Source organism: Netta rufina (assembly GCF_964035555.1).
Source record: "Netta rufina genome assembly, chromosome: 4".
Classification (NCBI taxonomy): Eukaryota; Metazoa; Chordata; class Aves; order Anseriformes; family Anatidae; genus Netta; species Netta rufina.
Window position 1 is genome coordinate 9,903,183 of NC_140127.1, and position 20,970 is coordinate 9,924,152.

General features: G+C 39.2%; 1 protein-coding gene across 1 annotated transcript in view; it reads right to left on the minus strand.

The window, feature by feature from the left end:
• The window catches only part of LOC311208974 (melanopsin-like), a gene marked incomplete at both ends in the record, with an annotated part of 31,267 nt that extends 19,890 nt beyond the window's left edge, over positions 1–11,377 (minus strand). Inside the window, 2 exons of the mRNA XM_084286024.1 lie at positions 1,122–1,264; positions 11,297–11,377. Coding sequence (XP_084142150.1) covers positions 1,122–1,264; positions 11,297–11,377 — 224 coding nt within the window. The remainder of the gene's footprint in view (positions 1–1,121; positions 1,265–11,296) is intronic.
• Between the last annotated feature and the right edge of the window lie 9,593 nt (positions 11,378–20,970).

The window sequence follows — 20,970 nt, forward strand, 5'->3', positions numbered from 1 at the left end:
CACACTGCGAGGTACAAAAAGAGGCATCTTTGCACATTCTGTTGAGTGTAGGAAGCAAAGAGGATTTCATACATAGCTTTGTTCTTGGAAAATGCATGCAGCAATTCTCAATAGCTTGAAATGAACCTTCTTTTCTCTGAGTGTCTTCTTCAGCCTATCAGTTGAGGCCTCTCATGTGCTTCTGAAATACCAATATCTGCAACTAGCAGGAATTCCTTTCCTCTTATTAATAAAAGAATACTGAGAAATTAAGATAGTTGCAGAAGTGTTGAGATGACTAATAAAGTCACGGCTTTCATAACTCTGCAACAACTGGGTGAGAGGGGTGCAGAACTCACTTCTTTGCAGGTGTTCATCTGCCTATGGAGATTTTTCTACTTTGACAGCTTAATACTTTCATTTTGCCAGCTAAAACAAACAAATTTCAAGAAAAATTGAGAGCTTATGCTGCAAAAATCATGAAGTGATCTGCAGCTGCAAGAAATTCAATTTTCTCCCTCATATAAGACCCAGTTATTCAAATCAACCATACATGGTTTTTCAGTTTAAACATTTAAGAATAGTAAACTAAAGCTTGATTCATAACCCCGCTGGTGTTTCTGTCATTGTAGACCCACTCTGCATCAAAATGCATAATGACAGCAAACAGTGAGCAAGAAGGATTTGGAAATCTAGCAACACTGTGTGGAGTTGAAGGCAGCTATTTATTCTTTTCATGAGCTTTTTGTGTACTCTAGCTGCAGGACAGTCTAGGCTGGTTGGAAGAGCATCATCTTTTGTTAAATAACCTGCAAACTCTGCAGGGGGAGTGAAGCAACATGCAAGGTAGGGATCGCTGTTTCTAGTATTAAAAGTATTAAACTTTTCTCTACGTTTTTCATTAGAAGTATTACTACAACAAGGTTCTGTATATTTATTTCTTTATTTTCTTACAAACCTTAAAACATGAGTAATTTACGTGGGAGTATATCAGTGATGAGCATGGTTGCATGTGGGGTGTATGTCATTGATGACATCAACCTTTGCTTGGAGATTTAATCTAAGAGGAAATCAGTGCAGAACATCTGCCCACAGGCACAAACAAGCTACAAGGCAAGTCAGATTAACTGTGAAGGAAATACCTGTAAAATGCATAGAGAACCAGGAGGTTCCCTATGATGCCAATAGAGCCAATAACAAGAACACATGTTCCTACAGTGTAAAGAACGTGGTCAGGGATCTCCACCTTGGTCACAGTGTGTGGCTGGGTGGCCATGCTCAAATCCTGGATGGGAGACAGAAGAAAAGGAGAACTGAGCACATTCAAAACACTTATTCCAGGGGACACTTGCTCAGCACATCGAACTGGTAAAGGGAGGCAGAGCACTCGCTTTCAAATCAAATAGACACATCTGTGATGTTATCACATCCCCTGTAAATCAAGTATCCTTCAAGTAGCCTTCATTGCTTTGTTTACCACTACAGAACAAAACAAAACACACACACAAACCTACAACAGCAACAACAGGCAAAACAGACTGGAATAATCTTAAGGGAATTGTTTTGGTGCTGATGTGAAAAAAAAGAAAGACAGGCTAACATAAAAAGTGCTAAAGGTAACTGCTACACTTTGGGGTGCAGAACTAGCTGACATACCACAAGGATCAGTTCAACAAGGAATAGCCCATCATACTTTCACGTTTATTGGAAGACTGATAAGGTGCCCTGAGAGGTCACAGGGTCTCCCACCTTAGAAGTGATCCTGGGCAACCTGTTCTAGGTGGCCCTGTTTGAACAGATGGGTTGGACCAGATGACCTCCAGAGATCACTTCCAACCTCAACCACACTGTGGTTTTCTGAAATCCCTCCCTCAGCCTTCACAATTACAAACATTAAAATCCCCCAAATATTCCCAAACCACACTGACTCACCGTAACGTAAAAACTGGGAAACCATCATGGGAAAGGCAGGACAGCGGAGGAAAAAGACAGCAGCAATAGCAGTGCCTGTGTAAGTGCAAATACATCAAATAGCCTTGACACCTCTTTCACTGCTCTTCATCACCAGCGCATGAAGAAAAACAACCGTCTGTGTATTTTCTGAAACAAATTCAGACTTAGCACTGGCTGAACACAGCGGCAGGACAGCCTACAGCTAATCCACTCAGCTCTCATTAGCGTTATCAATGAGTGGAGTCCGAATTGCCAGCCTGGTGGCAATTTTTATTTACCAAGTCAGGTAAACAAGCTTCAAGATGAACAGGTTCAAGACGACAAACATTGCCCAGCTGGAGATATTGAAGGGACCGTTTGGAAATTGTGAGAAATCTCTGCGGTTTCTACCTTCTAGTTCCCATGATCTCCTACACTGCTTTTCCTCCTTTCTGCCTTTTATTATTCCTCACTTACCTATGAGGCACATGCACATCAGCTCCTTCCTTGCACAGCAGCAGTTTTCTAGCCATGGGCATTACTATGCTAGTTGTGTACAATGCTTTCAGCAATAGGGAGTGAGATGCATAGCATGTCCTGTGCATTCAGAAAACAATGGGTCTGGAGCAGAAATGGTGAGAACAAAGTCCCTGGTGCTGAAGCAGTGTCTTAAATGCTACAAAAACTACTGCTTTAAAGCAGAAGGATGATTTCAGGCTTTCTCAGTCTGGCAGACTCTATCCATAAAAAAATGGCTTCCTCCAAAGTGGCACTGCACCAGAAACATCATCCTTGTTGGAGCAGAAAGTAATCAAAGGAAGGATCTGCTCTTGCGAATCACAATGAGGGGCGTCATTGACATTCCCAGTGGTTAAGCAGCATGAAAAAATGTCACCCTGCATAGAATTTATCTTAAAAATGCTGTTTAAAGTGTGGGAGTAGGGGCTGGGGGTGAGAGTGAGTAGTGTAAGAGCAAACAGTACACAGGAAGCTGGCTCAGTGGGGAAACATAATCCTGGCTGTTTGGTGGCACCAAACACAAGTAGCTTCATGCTTTCAGCAAGTGCTGTCTGGGCCACTTCAGGGCTGTGGCATGCAAAGATCCATGATGAACTCTTCTCCTCTTCCCTCAGATCTAATGTTCTTAACAGAATATGTGCATTATATCAGAACCCTGCCTGCCGTACATATTACGCTTTACTTCTTCATATGGAAACTCACTGTTGCAGAAGCTCTTCTGAGAAACCAGCTGCAATATAGTTCACACCCAAAGGTGGCTCTCCTTATCTCTCTCTCCTGAGGAGAAGCCAACTTGCATGCTTTGGCCCCATTTATTCAGCTACTAGTGGTGAGCTGTGTCAAAAGCTGAAAAATGTCACAATTTGTAAACTCAGATGACAGTTTGCTGGCAGTACTGAACAAAACATAAACTATCGATGCTTACAGACTGAAAGGCACTAAATACTGGGGATTTCACAAAGCCTGTGATCTCAGCAAGCCTCTGAAGTGAGGGCTGTTTAGATGAATACAAGCTTTGGAGAAGGTATCTTGCCTTGAGAGAAGGCCATAAAATATCACAGCTGTTTTTGCTGCTATGTTAACAACAGTGAGAGCAACATTAAGATCTGAATGGGAAGATGACTACTTATTCACTCTGTCAGTGCTTCCTTGATAACAACAGTGTGTGGCCGGAATCCAGCTGTACAAATTGTGACAAGCTGATAAAGGCAAAACCATTTGTAATACTGTAATATGGATCTAAAAAGATAAATGTACTGATGCATATGTGTACATATATATATTTCTCCAACAGAAAGCCTCAACTTTTTATAATAAGTAGTTCCATTAAACTACTGGAAATTCCCTAAATAAAACAGGCAAAAATGATACAAATGGCTCCAAAGCTAATCAGATAATTTATACCTCATTTTTGTCACATATTTCAACAATTCGGAAGAATTCAACAAACAAAAAAGATAAGAGTATTTAAATCTTTTTGGTTAAGGTTGAGAATTTTTATCTACTCTGTTGAGCAAATGCTGCTTTTCTAATACAGACCCTTCCTCTGCACAGAATAACTCAATGGGAGAAAAACAGTTAGTATCATCAAGGCCTTAGGATATTCATAGAAGCCTTTTCTCTTTTCCTACAACCCTATCTATGAGAAGCTGTTCTTTATGGTAATTTCAATTAACAAGCTAAATATTTGTTAATGTAAATATTTGCTATATTAAAATGTAGACTAGAAACATTTAAAAAAAAATGAAGCCCTGGTCACGCACTGTAATGAGAAGCTATTTTTGCTGGTATTCTCAAAAGCTGTTACAGCCCTATCTATTTTTCCAGTACTTTTATTTTCTCCTGAAAAGTAAGAATAAAATTAAACTATTAAAGAACATTCCAAACTGCTGCGACTCTTCCCAACCCTCAGAAAACCAATGTAGCCATTACAAAATTTTCCACATGACTTAGTAATCAAAACAGCAGCTAAGCACAGCAGGTCATGTTCAGCACTGTCAATGTTGTGGTCTTACCAGGTTTGGTTTATGTTATTTGCTTTTAGCACCGACATGATATATGGTCAGTGTCAGCTGGTATGAATGAGCAAAAAAGAAAATAATGGTTTATATTAGTGGAAGGGTCTCACACTTCAGACTTGGCAAAGCACATATTTTGTATCCGTGTCTTGCCATTGCTTGAATACTCTGTGAGGTTTTACTTCATGCTGTTCATCTTAATTTTATTAACAGTGACCTTAGATCCTCTGAGCAAGCAGTTCGAAAACTTGCAAAAATACATTTAAAAGATGTGCTGCAAGGTGCTTCCCTCAGCTTCAGCTTTTCACACTGCTGTGGTGTTGCGTGGCTGCTCTGGATTCAGCACAACTAGTCCAATGAACTATGCTTGTGGGTACTCTGTATCATCATGGCCACATAAAAAAGGATTAAGAGCCTGTTCTGTATAAGCCAGTCAGGCTCCTTCTCCATAATAACTTGATTTAAGAGATAATAAAGTAAGACATTGCATTTTGTTCAGCAAATACATTCACTCTTTAATGGGTGAAGCAAATTTTCAAGGGCTCACATGAGATGTTTTCACCTATCCATTTTTCCCCCAGGTTGGCTTTGCCTTCTGCCTTTGTGGTCTTAAGACTACACTATAATTCCCCTGCTGAAGACACATTCATTTCCTGAGTGCAGATTTTAAAGACACTGTCCATAATGACCTGATTATTTCACACAAAAACAGAAATGTAAACAAGCAGTCCATGAAGAATGCCAGTAATTGCACCAGGGTCAGCTTCTGGCATACTTGCCTATCCTGTGCTCATTTTTTTTGGCTCCTTCTAAATTAATCTTACAATCACTTGCATTTTGACTGTACAAGATGTTGGACCTGACAACTCGCATAAATCACAATGTGGCCATACCCTTATATGCGATGTGACTACAACATCAAAAAGCTGTCACCTACGTGGCTGTTTAGAGGGCTTTCTTGGCAGGGAAACTAACAGATCTGCAAGCAAATAGAGGATAAACAATTAACAGCTGTCCCTCAAGTAGCTGGCAAAGGAAGCAGGCACCAGACATAAAAATAAACTCAGTCTATTTCTCCCTAAATAAATATGGAAAACTTAACAGATGAGGAAAGTTCTTCTACGAGAGCTTTTGTAATTTGTTTTTTAGTGATAAAACAATGTCCAAATAATTACAGCCATCTGTTTCTGCCTCCCAGCTGGGGAGATGTATAAAGATTGTAATGCAGAAGGCAATAAATTTGGTTAAAATGGGAAGGAAAGGGCAGGTCTGATTCAATGGGTAGGGGTAGGAAATAATAGATCAAATTCAGAAACACTGATGTGATTGGCATTACATGGATAAGAGTACATAAAGCCTTAGTTATGCTCTGATTTCTGTCATGGATACAAGCTCATCTTGTAGAGATGATTTACAGTAAAATGAGCTTAAGTAAGGGATTGCTTACATAGAGGATTAATGTGCACTAACAAGAGAGTGAATTAACAGCGTAGCAGCTTCTCTGTGCTCATCTGCTGCGCAGATTCACAGATCAGAACAAAATTTTACTGTACAAAACAAAACAACAACAAACTCATGTTTATGCAGGCAGAACTTGAAAATTTAAAGGTAAATACAAAACAATATTTAGGCATAATAAGATGGGAGCCATCCCCATGTCAGTCTGCACTTGGTTTTGAGGCAGTTTGTTGAACAAAAACAGCTACCAGGTAATACTTGCCAGGTCCCTTGTAATTTCACTGCGTTTCCATGTAAGGAGCTATTTCAGTATGAAGAACCACCTTGTTTGAAATGATTACAAAATCTGGGGCTTAATGAATATCTTTTATGTATGAACTCTTGAATCAGCAAATAGAAGATAGTTGCTATGTAGTAACTCTACTAGAGCCAGTGATGAACAGATCCTTCATGAATATTAAATAATTATGGGAAATATTAATAATTATAACATTAATAACACTATCATATAAATAGCTTTAATTACTAACAAATAATTTAAAAAATAACCCACAACTTTTCTTGTTCTGGTTAACTGTACTGCAACTACAACACCACAGAGTAAATAGGGATTAATTTGACATGCAGAGTCGAATCAAACCACACACATCCACAAGTGGAAAACGTACTTTCCTATCAGTCGCTGGACAACACTTTTCTTCCACAGTTTGTTCCAATCGGTTTACATGCCAACATCAGGAGCACTCAAACACGTTGATAGCACACATTTGATCAAGGCAACAATTGGTTTAACAAGCTGAACTGTGAATGTGATGCATCTCATCCAAAAGTGACAAACAAGGTTAGGAACTGCCAGTGCCTTGTACGACAGGACAGCTAGCAGAGGCAGTTGAGCGCTAGAAATCAGACATCTGGTCCATAGCTAGGCCAGTGTTCATCCCAACTGAGGTTGTAAGTTTGCACTGGCAAGTAACAAGCACATTTTTTTTCACTGCTTTAAACCAAGTACCTATAGCTAACCCTCAAGGCAACATTTTTTTTTTTTTTTTCTCCACAGCCTAGAAGTTTCAAAGATACCAAAGGCACATTTTCTGAGAATAATTCTGTTCCAGTACAACTGTGGGTTTATAACCAAGAAAGCTATTATTAACCAGGTCTTCAGAAAATTTTCCCCTACAGAAATCTGCATTCTATTTAAACACATACAAATCTAACCTGAGAGTGCAAAACCTGAAAGAATCAAGCTCAACCATGACTTAAGCATTTCTGAAGATCAAGGAAGTAAAAGCCTATCACCAGAGGCTGTTAACACTCAGTTGAGCTGGGTGAAGTCCATCTTCCCCTTTCCACCTCCTACAGACTTGCACACTGGCACAGCCAGCTGCTTAATGTGAACCTTGGGACTCTCATCATATTGTCCTCTTGGACACCTTCAAAATGTTCTTGATGCTATGCTCAAAAGCACCCCAAATAACAAGAGCCCAGGGAGACAGCAGACTGAACAAATCTAATCAATGTTAGTACTGCATCAAAATTATCTGAACTATCACAGTTCAATGAGTGCTTGTTTGCTCCATGAGAGAATGAACGACTGCTAGCATAGGGTAAGAGCAAGGCAGTAGGTGGAAAATTCAGGATTTTTTTTTTTTTTTTTTTTTTTTTTGAGAGTTAAAGTGTGCTGGAAAAAAGCCAGTGTTGCTAAAGTAAGATATCAGAGTTGTTCTCTAATATAAGAATGTTTGCAGTCTTCAGGGAGAAATCATTTATACACAACAGCAGTAGCATATAAATGCTGGGGGATGCTCACGTGCTACTCATTTTAACATGAGCATGCAAAGAACTGTCTTTGTCAATCTACACAAGTTAGCACTGCATTTTGAAATTATAATCTCTGACAGTGGATATAACATCCTGCTCTGAGGTTTCGAAGAGCTTGAATGCATACTTCTGCATTTTATTAAAAACAAAAAATCAAAAAAAAAAAAAAACACAGAAAAAACAAACAAACAAAAAACACTCTTCCTTACTGTTGAAAACCCACAGTGAATCCTTCACCAGCCACCTCTGGTTTTATATATTTCCTCTAGATATCAGTAGTCTTTTCATTGCACTGATCAGCTTCTCGGGGAGGCCTGCTCAGCTGCTGCCAGGGCATCTGTGTGAGAGCTGCTCTGTGAAGTGGACCCTGCAATTTAAAGGAGATCACATGGAAACATGCTTATTTTTAAGTTTCTGAAATAAATAAATCAAATAAATAAGTAAATCAAGAACTGATATCAGCTTTTCAAAGAGTAATTTCAAAATGAAAATGGCTCCTAATAAAAGTATTAAGGCAAGAAGTTGATGACTCAGTAATAGTCCATATATTCTTTCTGATACTACTTTTAAAAATACATATTACCAATATTTTACATCAATATGCCTGTTTGCTCTGCTGCTGGATTAGCAGATATGCTCTGTATTTTTTATTCCATAACTCATGATGTAGTGTGCATGGTGAATGATGAAGGAAGCTTAATGATAGCAGTCAGAACATCTCTTCTAGCTACATTTCAGTTATTCTTTACTTGCACTTTTTACCAGCTGAGTGTTAAAAGCTGCAGTTTTACCGAAGAATCTGCTCTCTACATTTCCTGATTGTTCTGATGCAGGAAATATTGTTAATTGAAGGTCTGAAACCGGAGACATTCTTCACCAACTAGGGAAATTTCCAACAAATTTTTTTGGTCATGGCAAGTAGGATGGCTGGGCAGTTTAAAGTAAACCCCCAGCATTCTGATGCCATTTGTATCACTTCTTCATCAAAGTTTGGGTATATGAAAACTGCTAAAATGGGTCTAACCAGAGGTCTAACAGCTCCCATGTCTTATAACTGACAGCATCTGGCAGCAGATGCTCAGGGAAAGAACATTGGAGATACAGCACGTGCACACTGATCTGCTAAATTCAAGCACACTTGTGATATTCTTATGAACTCTGCAGCATTTGTTTCCTGTTTAGATCAAAGGAATACCTAATCATTATAAGCTGAGAATTTTTCCCATCCAATATCTGCTTGCTTCCATTTGCTTGACAAGTTGCAGCTAGCAGAATTTTCAGTGAGATTGGTGAAGCACTGAAACAGAGGCTGCACAATCTTCATCCACAAGACAATTTCAAAACATTAAAGCTATCCCTCCTTGTAGCTAGAGGTAGGACTTGACTATGACACTTCCAACCTAAAATATTCCAGCATGCCATGAATGCAACCTCACAAAACATACAACTAAAAAATATGGCATTAAGGCGTAAGTAAAATTGAATGTAATTTCTATTACGTAAGGACAGGTATTCCATCTCAGTAAACTGAAAGCCTTTCTATCTACCTTCTTAAATTTTCACAAGGAGCTGAGGACTGACAACAAAAAAAATAAATAAATAAGCCTATAAAGTTTTTTCCCCTAGGTGCTGTAGACTAGCTTTAATAGTTATGAAATTTGTACAGGGACCATACTCCTGGATAGGAAGACTGCAGTGCTCTGCTTCATTTGTAGCGGTTTCTCCTACTGTGGCTCTATCTCCTGCATGAAAAGACAGGTTTTTAGGCACTTCACACCTATTGATTGCACTGGTGGCTACTCTTCTCTTGTGCTGTTGAAAATACATGGTGTTTATCTGCGCTGTCAGATACCTCAGTATCACTGAAAATCTGGTTTTGTAATATTTTATAATTCATTTCCTAGTTTTACTGTACAACCAGCACACTATTTAGTACAATGGTCTAACAAGTGAGAAAAAGTTAGTCTAAAAAATTTCCACTAGATACTCTAAATACTATGTCTACAATAGTAAACCACCACAGATAACGAAGATGACTGGGAAGAGAAGTAAATAAACAGGTGAGATATATTCAAAGCAACCTATGCAATCAGAACTTCTATCTCCACAAAGAGAGACATTCACTGCCAAATGAATGCAGCTTCTACAATCTGACAGTAGCACAACCTCCCCTAGCTCCCAAAAACATAGTAAAATAAACCCTCAACCACAATCATTGCTCTTCTAGTCACCTGGCAGGTAAATCTGTAAGTAATATAATGTCTAGATCCTCCCTTAGTAGAACCGGCCTCTTTAGCATTGCTAAGGGAACAAACTTAGAAAGACCAAGTGTGATTGACAAATCTATATAAGATTAGCAAGCTGTTACAGTACTGAAGATGTATTTCAGAGGAAGATTTACACAGCAGTGACAAACTGATAAGAAACTGCAATATGAACATAATTAAAGAGCAATTATAGCAACACCAAAGGACTCCTGGTCCTTTATTATCTACAGTATTTTATAAAAAAATACTAAAATAATGAAGTGTGCTTTGGCATGTTTGGCACGAATAGGTATGTACAATAAAAGTGACTTCTGTACCTCAAAATATCCTTAACAATCTCCTGACAGTGCTCATCTTGGAGGAAACAACATCTCACACGAAAGCAAGTTCCTTTAGCTTGATCTGGAGAAACATTGGGACAACAATGTGGTTGTTTTAATGTGATCTCTCATTTTAATTACATCAAGAACTATATTTTCCTCTGAATGACTTCCACGGACCGCTTCAAGGCCCTAAAAAAAACAACGAAACAATTAGCACATCTATGTTGGGATGCATCCTCTTACATCTACCAGATCATCTTACAGCTACCAGAAGAGAGAATCTCAGCACAAAGCCAGCTTCCTTCTCTGATTTTAAAGGAAAGCGTCGTCTTACAAAAGAAGAAGATCATAAGCCAGTTAGGTTCAACTAACCATTTTTACTACATCAAGTTGGAAAGCCATGGAAGCCCCCACTTTTTTTTTTTTTTTTATTCGGGGTGGTGTGGGACATGCCTCTTGCCTCTTATCTCAGACAGAAACTGTTCCTTCTGAACCTTTCCTTTTTAATAAGCATACAATCAAGCTGGTGAAGTAAAATGCACAAGACAATTTCCCAAAACAAACTAAGAAGTCTAACAATGTATTGCTCATCCCTCATGTCACATTCAAGCCCATGCTGCACCCTTCTCAGCCCACCCAACTGCAGAAAAATAATTTATTTCCATTTATTTCAGAAAAGTATTTTATTTCTGTTAGTTTTGCTGTGATTAAACGTTGTGATAACCATCTGATTACAACAAACACTGAGCTAATAACAGCACTGAAAAGCAATTTCCCAGCCTTTATCATTGAATATTTAATTATTCAATTTCAAATGGACTACCTAAAGGTCTCAAAGCATTACCCAGGACACCATCACACTGCAGCCTCATGCTCTCTCTGTTGAGGAAAGACTACAAATACACAACTGGCAGTCCTCTAGCATTTGGGACAACCTGCCTTTCCTCATCAGCTACTTGAGGAATAACTGGCTGATACTTACCTGCTCAGCGTTACTAGAGTTTTCCCAAGCAACAGCATTAATGCAGGGGCTCTCTGGCGCTCTTGCCTTCACCTCTAACATTCATCTGCTAATTCTCAGTCTTCTGTGCAATGATCTTACTGGAATGCAATAAAGCAAGGGTCCTTTTATGTCAGCGAAAGGATGGTAAAGCCAACATTCTATGTTCCTAAACCATATTCACTTTCTTCTCCAGTAATAATTCCTCTATAATGGTGAAGGTTTAGCCAGCTCCATTATTTGAATATTAGCAGAAGATTCAGTAAAGAAAGCATAGCAGAACTTATCAGGTAAGTGCAGTTTGCCAATCACAAGGGTCATTGTCTGCAGAAGACTCAGCAAAAATTCTTTGCCCTCTTTATAATTCAAAAACAAATAAATTTCTCTCTTGCATGAGATTAAGTTCTTTTTCAGGCATTGCTAGCTTATTAGGGCACAAAGAAAGCTCGCTCACTGGTAGTTCTTCCCCCATTGCTCTATCAGCTTCAGCTGTTTAAGTTGTGTGCATCACCATCCAATTAGCATGGTCTTTATTTCATCTGACCAGAAATTTCTCTGGCAGCACAGCTGTGCTGATGGCAGTCTGCAAATTTTCACATGCATCAGGCATATATCCTCACCCAGCACTCATGTCTTCTGGTCTTCATCGTCCACTAAATTCATTTGCTTCTCACAGCTTCTCTTACATTTGCATGGTAAACATCAGAAAGGTCCATCTACCTGTTTATGGAGCTTTCTATTAGGGTACACCAACATTTTGCAAAAATTTTTTAGTGCACAACCATTTTGTGCAAGTCAGCCTGGCAGTCATCCCTCAGCTGCAATGCAAGTGACTTCTTCACTCTAACACAGTACTAAGTTTTCTCTTTTTCAGGGATGAAAGAGCTTGGCCTGTATTGCAACTCCATGTTTTCTTATTATGTTTGTGTAACTTTGAGAAACTCTTGGTTACATTGATACCAAAGGCTGAATCACCTCATTAGTAGTGTTGCTTTGTTATGCTCTTGTGGTTCAGGAATGTTGTCAGCCTCATTAGATCGCCTGCAATATTATGCAAAGACATATTTGTATACTTAGCCCAGTCTGGCATTTGAAATAAATTCTGTTTGATATTCTGCTTGGCCAAGAACTGTTCAGGCAAATTATCTTTCAGCGGGCACCCTTTCCCTGTGGGCTGGCACCCCAGCACACTGGGATACCTTATGGGAGATAATTTGCAACCTCTGAAATTCCTAAAATCAAGGCAGGCAAACAACATCAAACCACTTCATGCCCCTACTGAGGAATATTTGTTCATACGCGTGTTTTTGCATGGCTAAGATAATGGCAAGAGAAAATAACAAAGAACATGAACTAGTTCAAGATGCAGAATATATAATGACAGGAAACAAACTTGGGCTTCTTAGCAAACTTTAGAGATAGTTTAACTGCAAGCACAACCCTCTCAGCCACCATAGTAAAGATGTTATTAAAAAAGAAAAAATCAAATAGAAAAGAATAGCTTCAGCAGCACCAGAGTGTATTCAGTGCATTTAAATGATTTGATATGGAATTTTAAGTTACATGCTCATACTCCTGTTTGCTTGCCCCTTATTTATCTGTCTAGATGTCACCTACGCTTCAGAGGCTCTACAGAAGCTGTCCCCAACTTTTTTATTTCTGATTTATCCAAGGACAATGACCTGTTGCAATGAGATGACATCCACAGCTTCCAAAGCTGGAGTTTTTCCCACCTCATTGCCAAACTTTTCCTTTCCGACTTCTAAAACTTGTCTGTGTGACAACTGTTGATAGAAAATGAAGCAAATATTATTGGTAGACTTCTTTGAATGCCAGGGCATGAAGTTAAGCACAGGCAAATTATCAAAGATTTAGTAGGAAATCTTTCATCTCTAATGTCAACACGTTTTATTGTAAAGCTATAAGGTCAGGGATATACAAGACAGAGGGGCATAAGGACAGTAGCACATAAATCCTCATATGTGGGTTGCTGATGCATCACAGTTTTCTGCATCATAACTAATTTTCAATGCACAAGGAAATCCTCTTTTCTTTATGAATGTTTTCAAATAATCCTCACTAAACACAACTGACAAACCTTCCTACAGCAGGCCGTTTAGGTCACTTTGCATTAATCAGTTTCACAAAAGGATAACAACTCTGAAATCTGCTTTAGTATTTCATTCAATATTTCTCTTTTCATTACAGTTTTCTGAGCATTAATGACCAGGTCACAATAAGGTTTAATCAACTAGATCTTGATGATGCAACACTTCCCAGTCACCTGCTACATCCTCCCCTGCTCAGCCAGGGTTTTTTCCATCAACCAAAACTCCAAATCCATGCTAAAAATCTAGACACAACAGTACAAAGAAATTAATTTTCCTTTGGGGAGATCTGGCTCAGCTGCACAAAAACACAATCAGAATTCATTAAATCAAAACAACTTCAATGAGATATTTTTCTTCTTTTAAAGGACAAACAATTCACTCAAAGAACTCCTTAGAAAACAAAGCAGAAGAGAGGCTCCCTTCCCTTCTCCCTGCCCAGCTCCCACTTTCTGAAGCCTTCCTCCCGGCACATACATTTTGGGTTCAGATGAAAGCATCTCCCTTCCCTCCTCCGCGTGGCTGCTCCGCGCAGGACCGCCAAGCTTGCAGCTCATCCTGCGGAGCATCCACAACCCCAGCATTTAAAAAGCCACTGGGCGACCAGCCCTCCTCTGCTCCCTGCCTGACAGCTCCGCCAGCATATCGAACTGGAGCACTGACCCCCAGCAAACCACTCGTCCCATTATTCAGCCTGACCAGCCCCTCTGCAACCCTTACGAGTGCAAAAAAAAAATGACTTAAAAAAAAAAAAAAAAAAGGAGAAAAAAAAAAGCAAACATGTTTTTTTCTTTTTTCTTTTTTTCCTCTTTTTATTTTTTTGCATCTCCAGGACATTCCAGCCAGCAGCTTCTGTCTCAGCCCAGCCCAATGCTCACCCCGGGGCTCAGCATCCTCCCTCCCCATACCTGCTCCCCACGGTCCTGGGTGGGCAGCCAGCAGCGGAGGGCGGCGTCTGAGATTTCCCTCACAGCTGCTGATGCTTGTAGCCTCTTATGCTTTCGCTGCCAGGAGCCTGGCTCTGCCTTCCCCGTGACCTCCCCCCTGCTTTAGGTGGCTAGAAGCAGCAGCTGGCCCCCCCGCTCCCCCCTCCATCCCCAAAAACCAGCTCGTGCTCCCTCCTCGCCTACTCCAAGCTCCATCCCTGCAACCCACAGAGCCACGCAGCAGGGCAAGGGTAGCTCTGTGACACTGCACGCATGGGCAGCCACAAGCTAAGCCCACAGCTGGCTTTTTTCTGGGCTGTTGAGCAACACGGACTGGGTGTCAAGCATAGCTACTGCCCTGCAGTCACTGAAATTTCATCTTCAGGCATACAGTTCAGCATTCAAGTACCAACACGTTGCCTGACCTGGGGATGCTTGAGTAACCACAAAAAATAAAGGGGACAGCACTGAGCGTGCTCTAGGAATTTCTTACCTCACAGTACCTCACTGGTGTTACATTTGTACAGCTGAGATCTTCAGGGGCTCTGCAAAGTGATGAAAAGTCAAAGGATGAGGTGGCAGACATTCTCTTCAAGAGCCCCTTTTTCTTACATGCTGTTTTGGACAGAAAGGCATCACAAACAGGTTTCAATCACTATATATTTTTTTCAACAATGTATCAACTATTTTCAATATATATGGTTTGAGTGGTCACCTTTTAAAACAAGTGAATGAAGGGGATTTCTGAGACTGTGATCTTTGTCTGGAGAAAAAGGGCTCAAAAGAAACAAATGGAACTTCCTCTAAATATATCTGAGGATGCAGCCAGCTTTACATAGCTTTTTTGAATTTCAATTCAGGATTTTACTACCGATAATGATAAGTATTTCCATAAATATGAGGATTGTTTCAGCTAGCTTGGCTTTATACAAAGCTTAAATTTCTCATCTCAAATGCTTCTGGTAATCCTGGTGCTCAACAGCCCAGTTTCCTAACAGGAGGTAGAAGGTATATAGTGTATTGAGTGAAGAACTCCCATGTGCAACAAGAAAACAATACAGTCTCTAAAAGATTCAGGGACTCTTATCAGCTATCAGAAACTTAGAAGGATTCCAGCACTTGGAGAAAACAACAGTGAGCGTAAGCATATAATGTGTCCTTACACACTCATGAATATGCAGTATATTATACATACTGTATATATAATATATCCTTCAGTTTCTTTGCTGGTCTATACTCTATTTTGTCTATTTCAATATAAACTGGCACACCTATATATTAGCACCCAACACTTTGAAGAACCATTAGAGCCTAACACACAATTGCATACTTAATCACTCAAAAAAAAAAAAAAAAAAATGGCCAGAGTTGATTTGTACCATATTAAGTTCTCTCCTTCTTATAAATCTCTTTCGTAATACACCTTTTAATTATATTTTCATATACTTTTTTTCCTGATTTGTCTTTCTTATTCAACTTTTAGTGATTCCAAAAAAAAAATCAAAATATTTTGCTTCCTTCTTGCTGCATTAATTGTAAACCAAATTTAATCAGATGAGCTTTAGCACATCTTTGTGCTCAGAACACAAACTTTTAAACACTTTTTTTTGCCATAGTGAGGTGTGTCTGTAAAATAGCCTGGACTCTGATGTACCTATTAGATTTGTCAGGTATGAGCAAAGAAAAGGAAGTGGTAGAGCAGGATGCTTAAGAGGTAGTTTAATAACAACCAGTATCATTAACTCTTTGACTGATTCTTTTTAAGATGATGAATATTCAGCTACAGACACAAAACTTACAAGTATGGCCAATGTGTACATATAAACAATCCAGAAATGCTGGAGAATACAGAAGCATTGCCTAAATTGGATGCCTAGATTTTAAAATAAAGTTCACTTTGGCATTCAATATCCCAAAGATATGAGGTATATGTTATAATAAAATTAGTATTATGTCAGAACAGAAACAAAATACCATGCACTTCAGTTAAAAACAAACAAACAGTAAAAGCATGTATAATATACAGTTTTGTGTTGTATTATAAAAGCCAAAATTAAGGTATCTTTGTCATACGTAAATTTCTCTACATTGGTACTGTATGTTGATCATTTTTCCATTACTTGTTGAAGCACCTTCTTTCCATTCAATTATTTGACTTGACAGGTTTTACTCCTCCCTCTGAAGATGCCAATAAAAACAAGTATTAGCTGCTGTCTTGCAGAGGCAGTTGTTTCTTGTCACCCTAATGCTTTATTTTTCAGGTCCACCTGTTGACGTGATCTCTGTGATCTACTGATCATGGACAGGTTTAAAAGCAAAATACACCTCTTTACATTGTTTTTTATGCTCCATGTAAATCCACCAAACAACACATACTTTAGACATCCTAACAGCTACACGGTATTTTTTTTCCTTGCTCACTGTATCTATTACCTTAATGATGTGATCCATTAGGTTACCTTTTTTCCCTTAAAAATATTACGTTAATGTTCTAGACATGTCATGAGGTACAAAGATTCTGAGTATCTTGCAACTTTTTTCCATAAAAGTTGGCTTTCAGAAAAAAATGTATGTAGTTCCAGAAGTACTATATAATGTCTCTGCAGTTTCAGAATCTACTTAGATTCATGATTTGTTAACTGAGGATATATTTTTACCACTAGTGTGCTTTAAGTATCCTTTAAAGTGACAAAAGCCAAAAAGAATTTTTCAGCCCTCTAACATCCACAGGTGGGTTTCCTTTATTCTTACACAAATATGGAAATGACGTCCTGTGAAATGATGAGAGGTGTTAAATTGTTTAATTGACCTTTCTGGGGAACAGCTCACTCTGCTCATGCTGTTGTTCATTCCTATTGGAGCTGTAACTTCTCTGAGATCAGGCCACTACACACAATACCTTGCAGAGCTGGACTCGAAATGAACCCTTTTTTGTGCAAGATATTCTACTTGAAGTTAGGAATTGGACACCAAGAGAGAATTAAATGCCAACTAAAGCAAAAACTTTCAAGCTTCAACTTTGTTTAGACTGACAGGGTTTTGATTGATGGTTTGAGTTGGCTCCATGAATGACAGCATTTAGGTACAACTAAGCCTCAAGCCAGCGGTTTACTGAGCTGCTGTCTCAGTATCTCTCTTTCATGCACTCACATAAAGTCTTGAAGAACAAATCCTGATATTTCATCAGTTTGTAATTAATCCCGGGTCATGGGGAAATATAGTAAAGCAAACAAGTACAACCAGACAATTTGGACTCACTAAGTACTGTGAAGTGCATTTGCATGTTTAAACTCAGCAAGAGTTTCAGTGAAAAGAACTGAAACTGCATTGAAATTAGTAATAGTAGACTGAAAGCTCAAGTAACTAAAGAAGTAGGTAAGGTCAGAAATTGTTAAGTGCCTAACAGAGGTCAGAAGAATGTCCCGTGTGATTGATGATGTTGATATCCTAGGGTAAAAGAATAGTTAATAGTAGTTCTAAAATGGAACATGAAGAAACTAACCAGAGTGCAAAATGCAGGAAAAAAAAAGTATAAACTTTTTTTTATTAAGGAAAACGGGACAGTCATTTAGAATGAATAATAGCACTTTACATTTCTATGACATCTTTAATCCCAAATGGTGAATTGAACAAATTGAGAAACATTACCTACCATACATCAAAATCATTTTTTCTGTCAATTACAGAATCCCTGCTGGAGCAAAAAGCAGCATCTGTTTAACAGGTTAGATCTGTTGTGACACACACCACATCTAACTAAGGCTACAGGGAGAGTATAATTGTCAACAGCTGGAATGGGTGCTGAAACTTGGATTGAGCAGCTGTTGGGGAGAGCATGTTAGGATTTCTCCAGTTACCATTAGTGATGAAGGCTTTATCACAAATCTTGCAGACCTGCCATGCCTGGGGCGAGCATTCTCAGGAGCCAGCTCCGCAGGGCACCCGCCTTGATATGAGGTGCCTTCACAGCTTGTATCCCCTCACACTGCAAGGTTTGAGTGTTATATCCACCAGACAGGGAGGGAGCAGAGGTTGACTGTAAACATCCAAGCATAAGACAGGCCCAGTGGTCAATCAAGAGGTGATGCCTCTCCAACAGTCATCTTTGAGCTGAGCCTGCACCAAGGTCATCTTTCTTTCACTGCAGCCAAAACATAGGCTACGCAATGAGGTTCAAAGGCATCTCACATCAAAGAAACGATTCACAAGTGCTGTTTCCTAGGGCACTTGGGACTGACAACACAATGCCTGACCTCTGAAACCCATGATCACTAGCAATACAGGGCAGCTAATGCCTTTTAGGGAATTATGGATGTACTCATGGCCACTGATGTTGTGATCATTGAGGAGTGCAAACAATGTGAGCAGAGCTTGACTATTAAAAAAAAAAAAAAAAAAAAAAACTGGCAGAAGAGAGTGCAATGAAGGGGAACTGCATGGCCACTGAATCGGTGTATTCTAACTTTAAAAGGAAAAGAAACCATCTAAAGTAATTTCCAGTTTTGTTGTTGAGGCCAGGGAAAGGCAATGCTGTCAAAAACCAACAGCTAATTTGCAGTCATGTGTTGATATCTGGATAGCAGAAAGGCATGTTTCAAAATGTGTTTTGTGCTCCAGGATAAGGAATAATTAAATATGAAGTGGGAAAACAGTCATATGCCAATGAGCAAAATGGATTAATTCAGCAGCCCTTATTTGCTAAGGATGAATCTTCTAGTGGTTTAAAATAGCTACAGGTTGATTAGGGAATTCATTTTGGGATTGCTATAAACAACAGTGCGAGCACTCCAAGTCATCCTACCGAGATTCTGACAACTTTATAAAGTCCAACTTATTTCACATGACACCTGAAACGTTTTAATTGCAAAGGAAAACAAATAATTTTTCTCATTTTCATTGAAAAACATTTTATGATACCAGAGTTTTCCAAAGGACAGACATTCTGTTTTCTGATTAACTCACAAGTTTTCCTCTGGCCCAGTTCAGTCAAAAATGTTTTCTGTGACTTTTAGGGTTTTTCCATAAGTTGTTAGAGATTTTTCTGTCAAAGTCAAGGCAGTGACAGCACACAGACTTTTTTTTTCCACTGTTATCTTCTATACTGAAGTTTTTCATTTCTGGTCAAAGGTGACTTGTTTCTATAAATGGAAACAACAGAAACATTTTCACACTTTAAGTGCTTTAAAACAAAACCCTTTTGCGTAAAAAGCAGTCCCAGAGAATTTCATCCTGGGAGGTTAATGCATCAGAGTCCTGTGTCAATGTTGACAAGGGCTCTTGATAATGAGGTTAAAATAAAGAAAAACCAACTTCATATTGCTTCCCTAATTCAAACATGGTTTCAAAAAGAGACATGCAGAACAAGGATGTCCTTGTAGGTCTTTGGTTTCCATATAGAAATTTCTAAGAAAGGCAAGAATATACTTGGACATAATGTAACCATGACCATCATGTCCTTGAAAAGACAAAGGTAGAACTGTTAATATCCAGAAGGAATACAGTATTTGGCAACAGCTGTGCTGTTGTGCAACCGCTTGGACATCCCAGCCCAGAACACTTAGCAGAAAATGCTCTGCTCTGTTAAGTGTCTGCTCCAGGGAATCCAACATACCACCTAACACAAGTACCACCACCCCTAGAGACACTGTGAAACATTGGCCCTGCGTGTGCTGTGCACTGTGCTCACGAGTAATGGTCTGCCACTTTCTAAATACAGCACATTGCAGAGTACGGAAATGAAAGTGTGTTTGAAGTGACCTTCCTGAGCTATGCCCTGGCAAACCAAATCTCACTGTTCAGACAGCAGTTCTAGCTCCGCAGGTCCTTCTTTGCCACCTATTCCCACCAGTGAACTCTCAAACTTTCCAGTGGGAACTACAATCCAGTTCCTACTAAAATTAAGGGTATGATACAAGCAGTAAATTTCAGAAACTACCAAGATGCACTGTGAGGCAAAGACTAATATATAACAATTTCTTCAGCTATTTTAAGGCCTAATAATTCTGTGTTTTGAGTTGTTGAGTTGGTCTTCACAAAAAGTCCTACAATAAAGAAGGACCTTGAATAAAATAGCATTTAAATAAGCTCAATTAGAACATTAGAGCCTTCAGTCTCAAGTATCAAGATTCAGGGACAAATACAAAAAATACTTAAGTATTACCACAGAAAGCAGAAGCAGTGTGCAGTAATTGAATTAGACGCATCAGAATTATTTTATCCTGAAGCGAGAATAAACTTGGATTTCATTGCTACTCTCAAAATAAGCCATCACTAATACCTTCTCTATGACAGTGGATGACCCTGGTCAGTCCACTCCATGTAAGATGCCTGATTTGAGGTCTAGAACAGAAATGAAGGTGGAGATGGCCAAGAAGTAGATAGGTTCCTGGCCTTTCCTTCAGTGCTGGTCGGTAGAGCTGCAGCAATGTCCATCAAAGATACATAATGCAAGCACCAAGACATTTTGCTCCCACACTCCTTAAAAAGTAGGTCTGCTGTCTGCAGATTTCAGAAGACCAGGAGTAGGAAGAAGGAAATATTGACATGTCTCACCTGGAAGCAGGAAGGAAAACATAAAACATTTTCATTCCCATATCCAGAACAACAGCCTGTCTTATTTTAT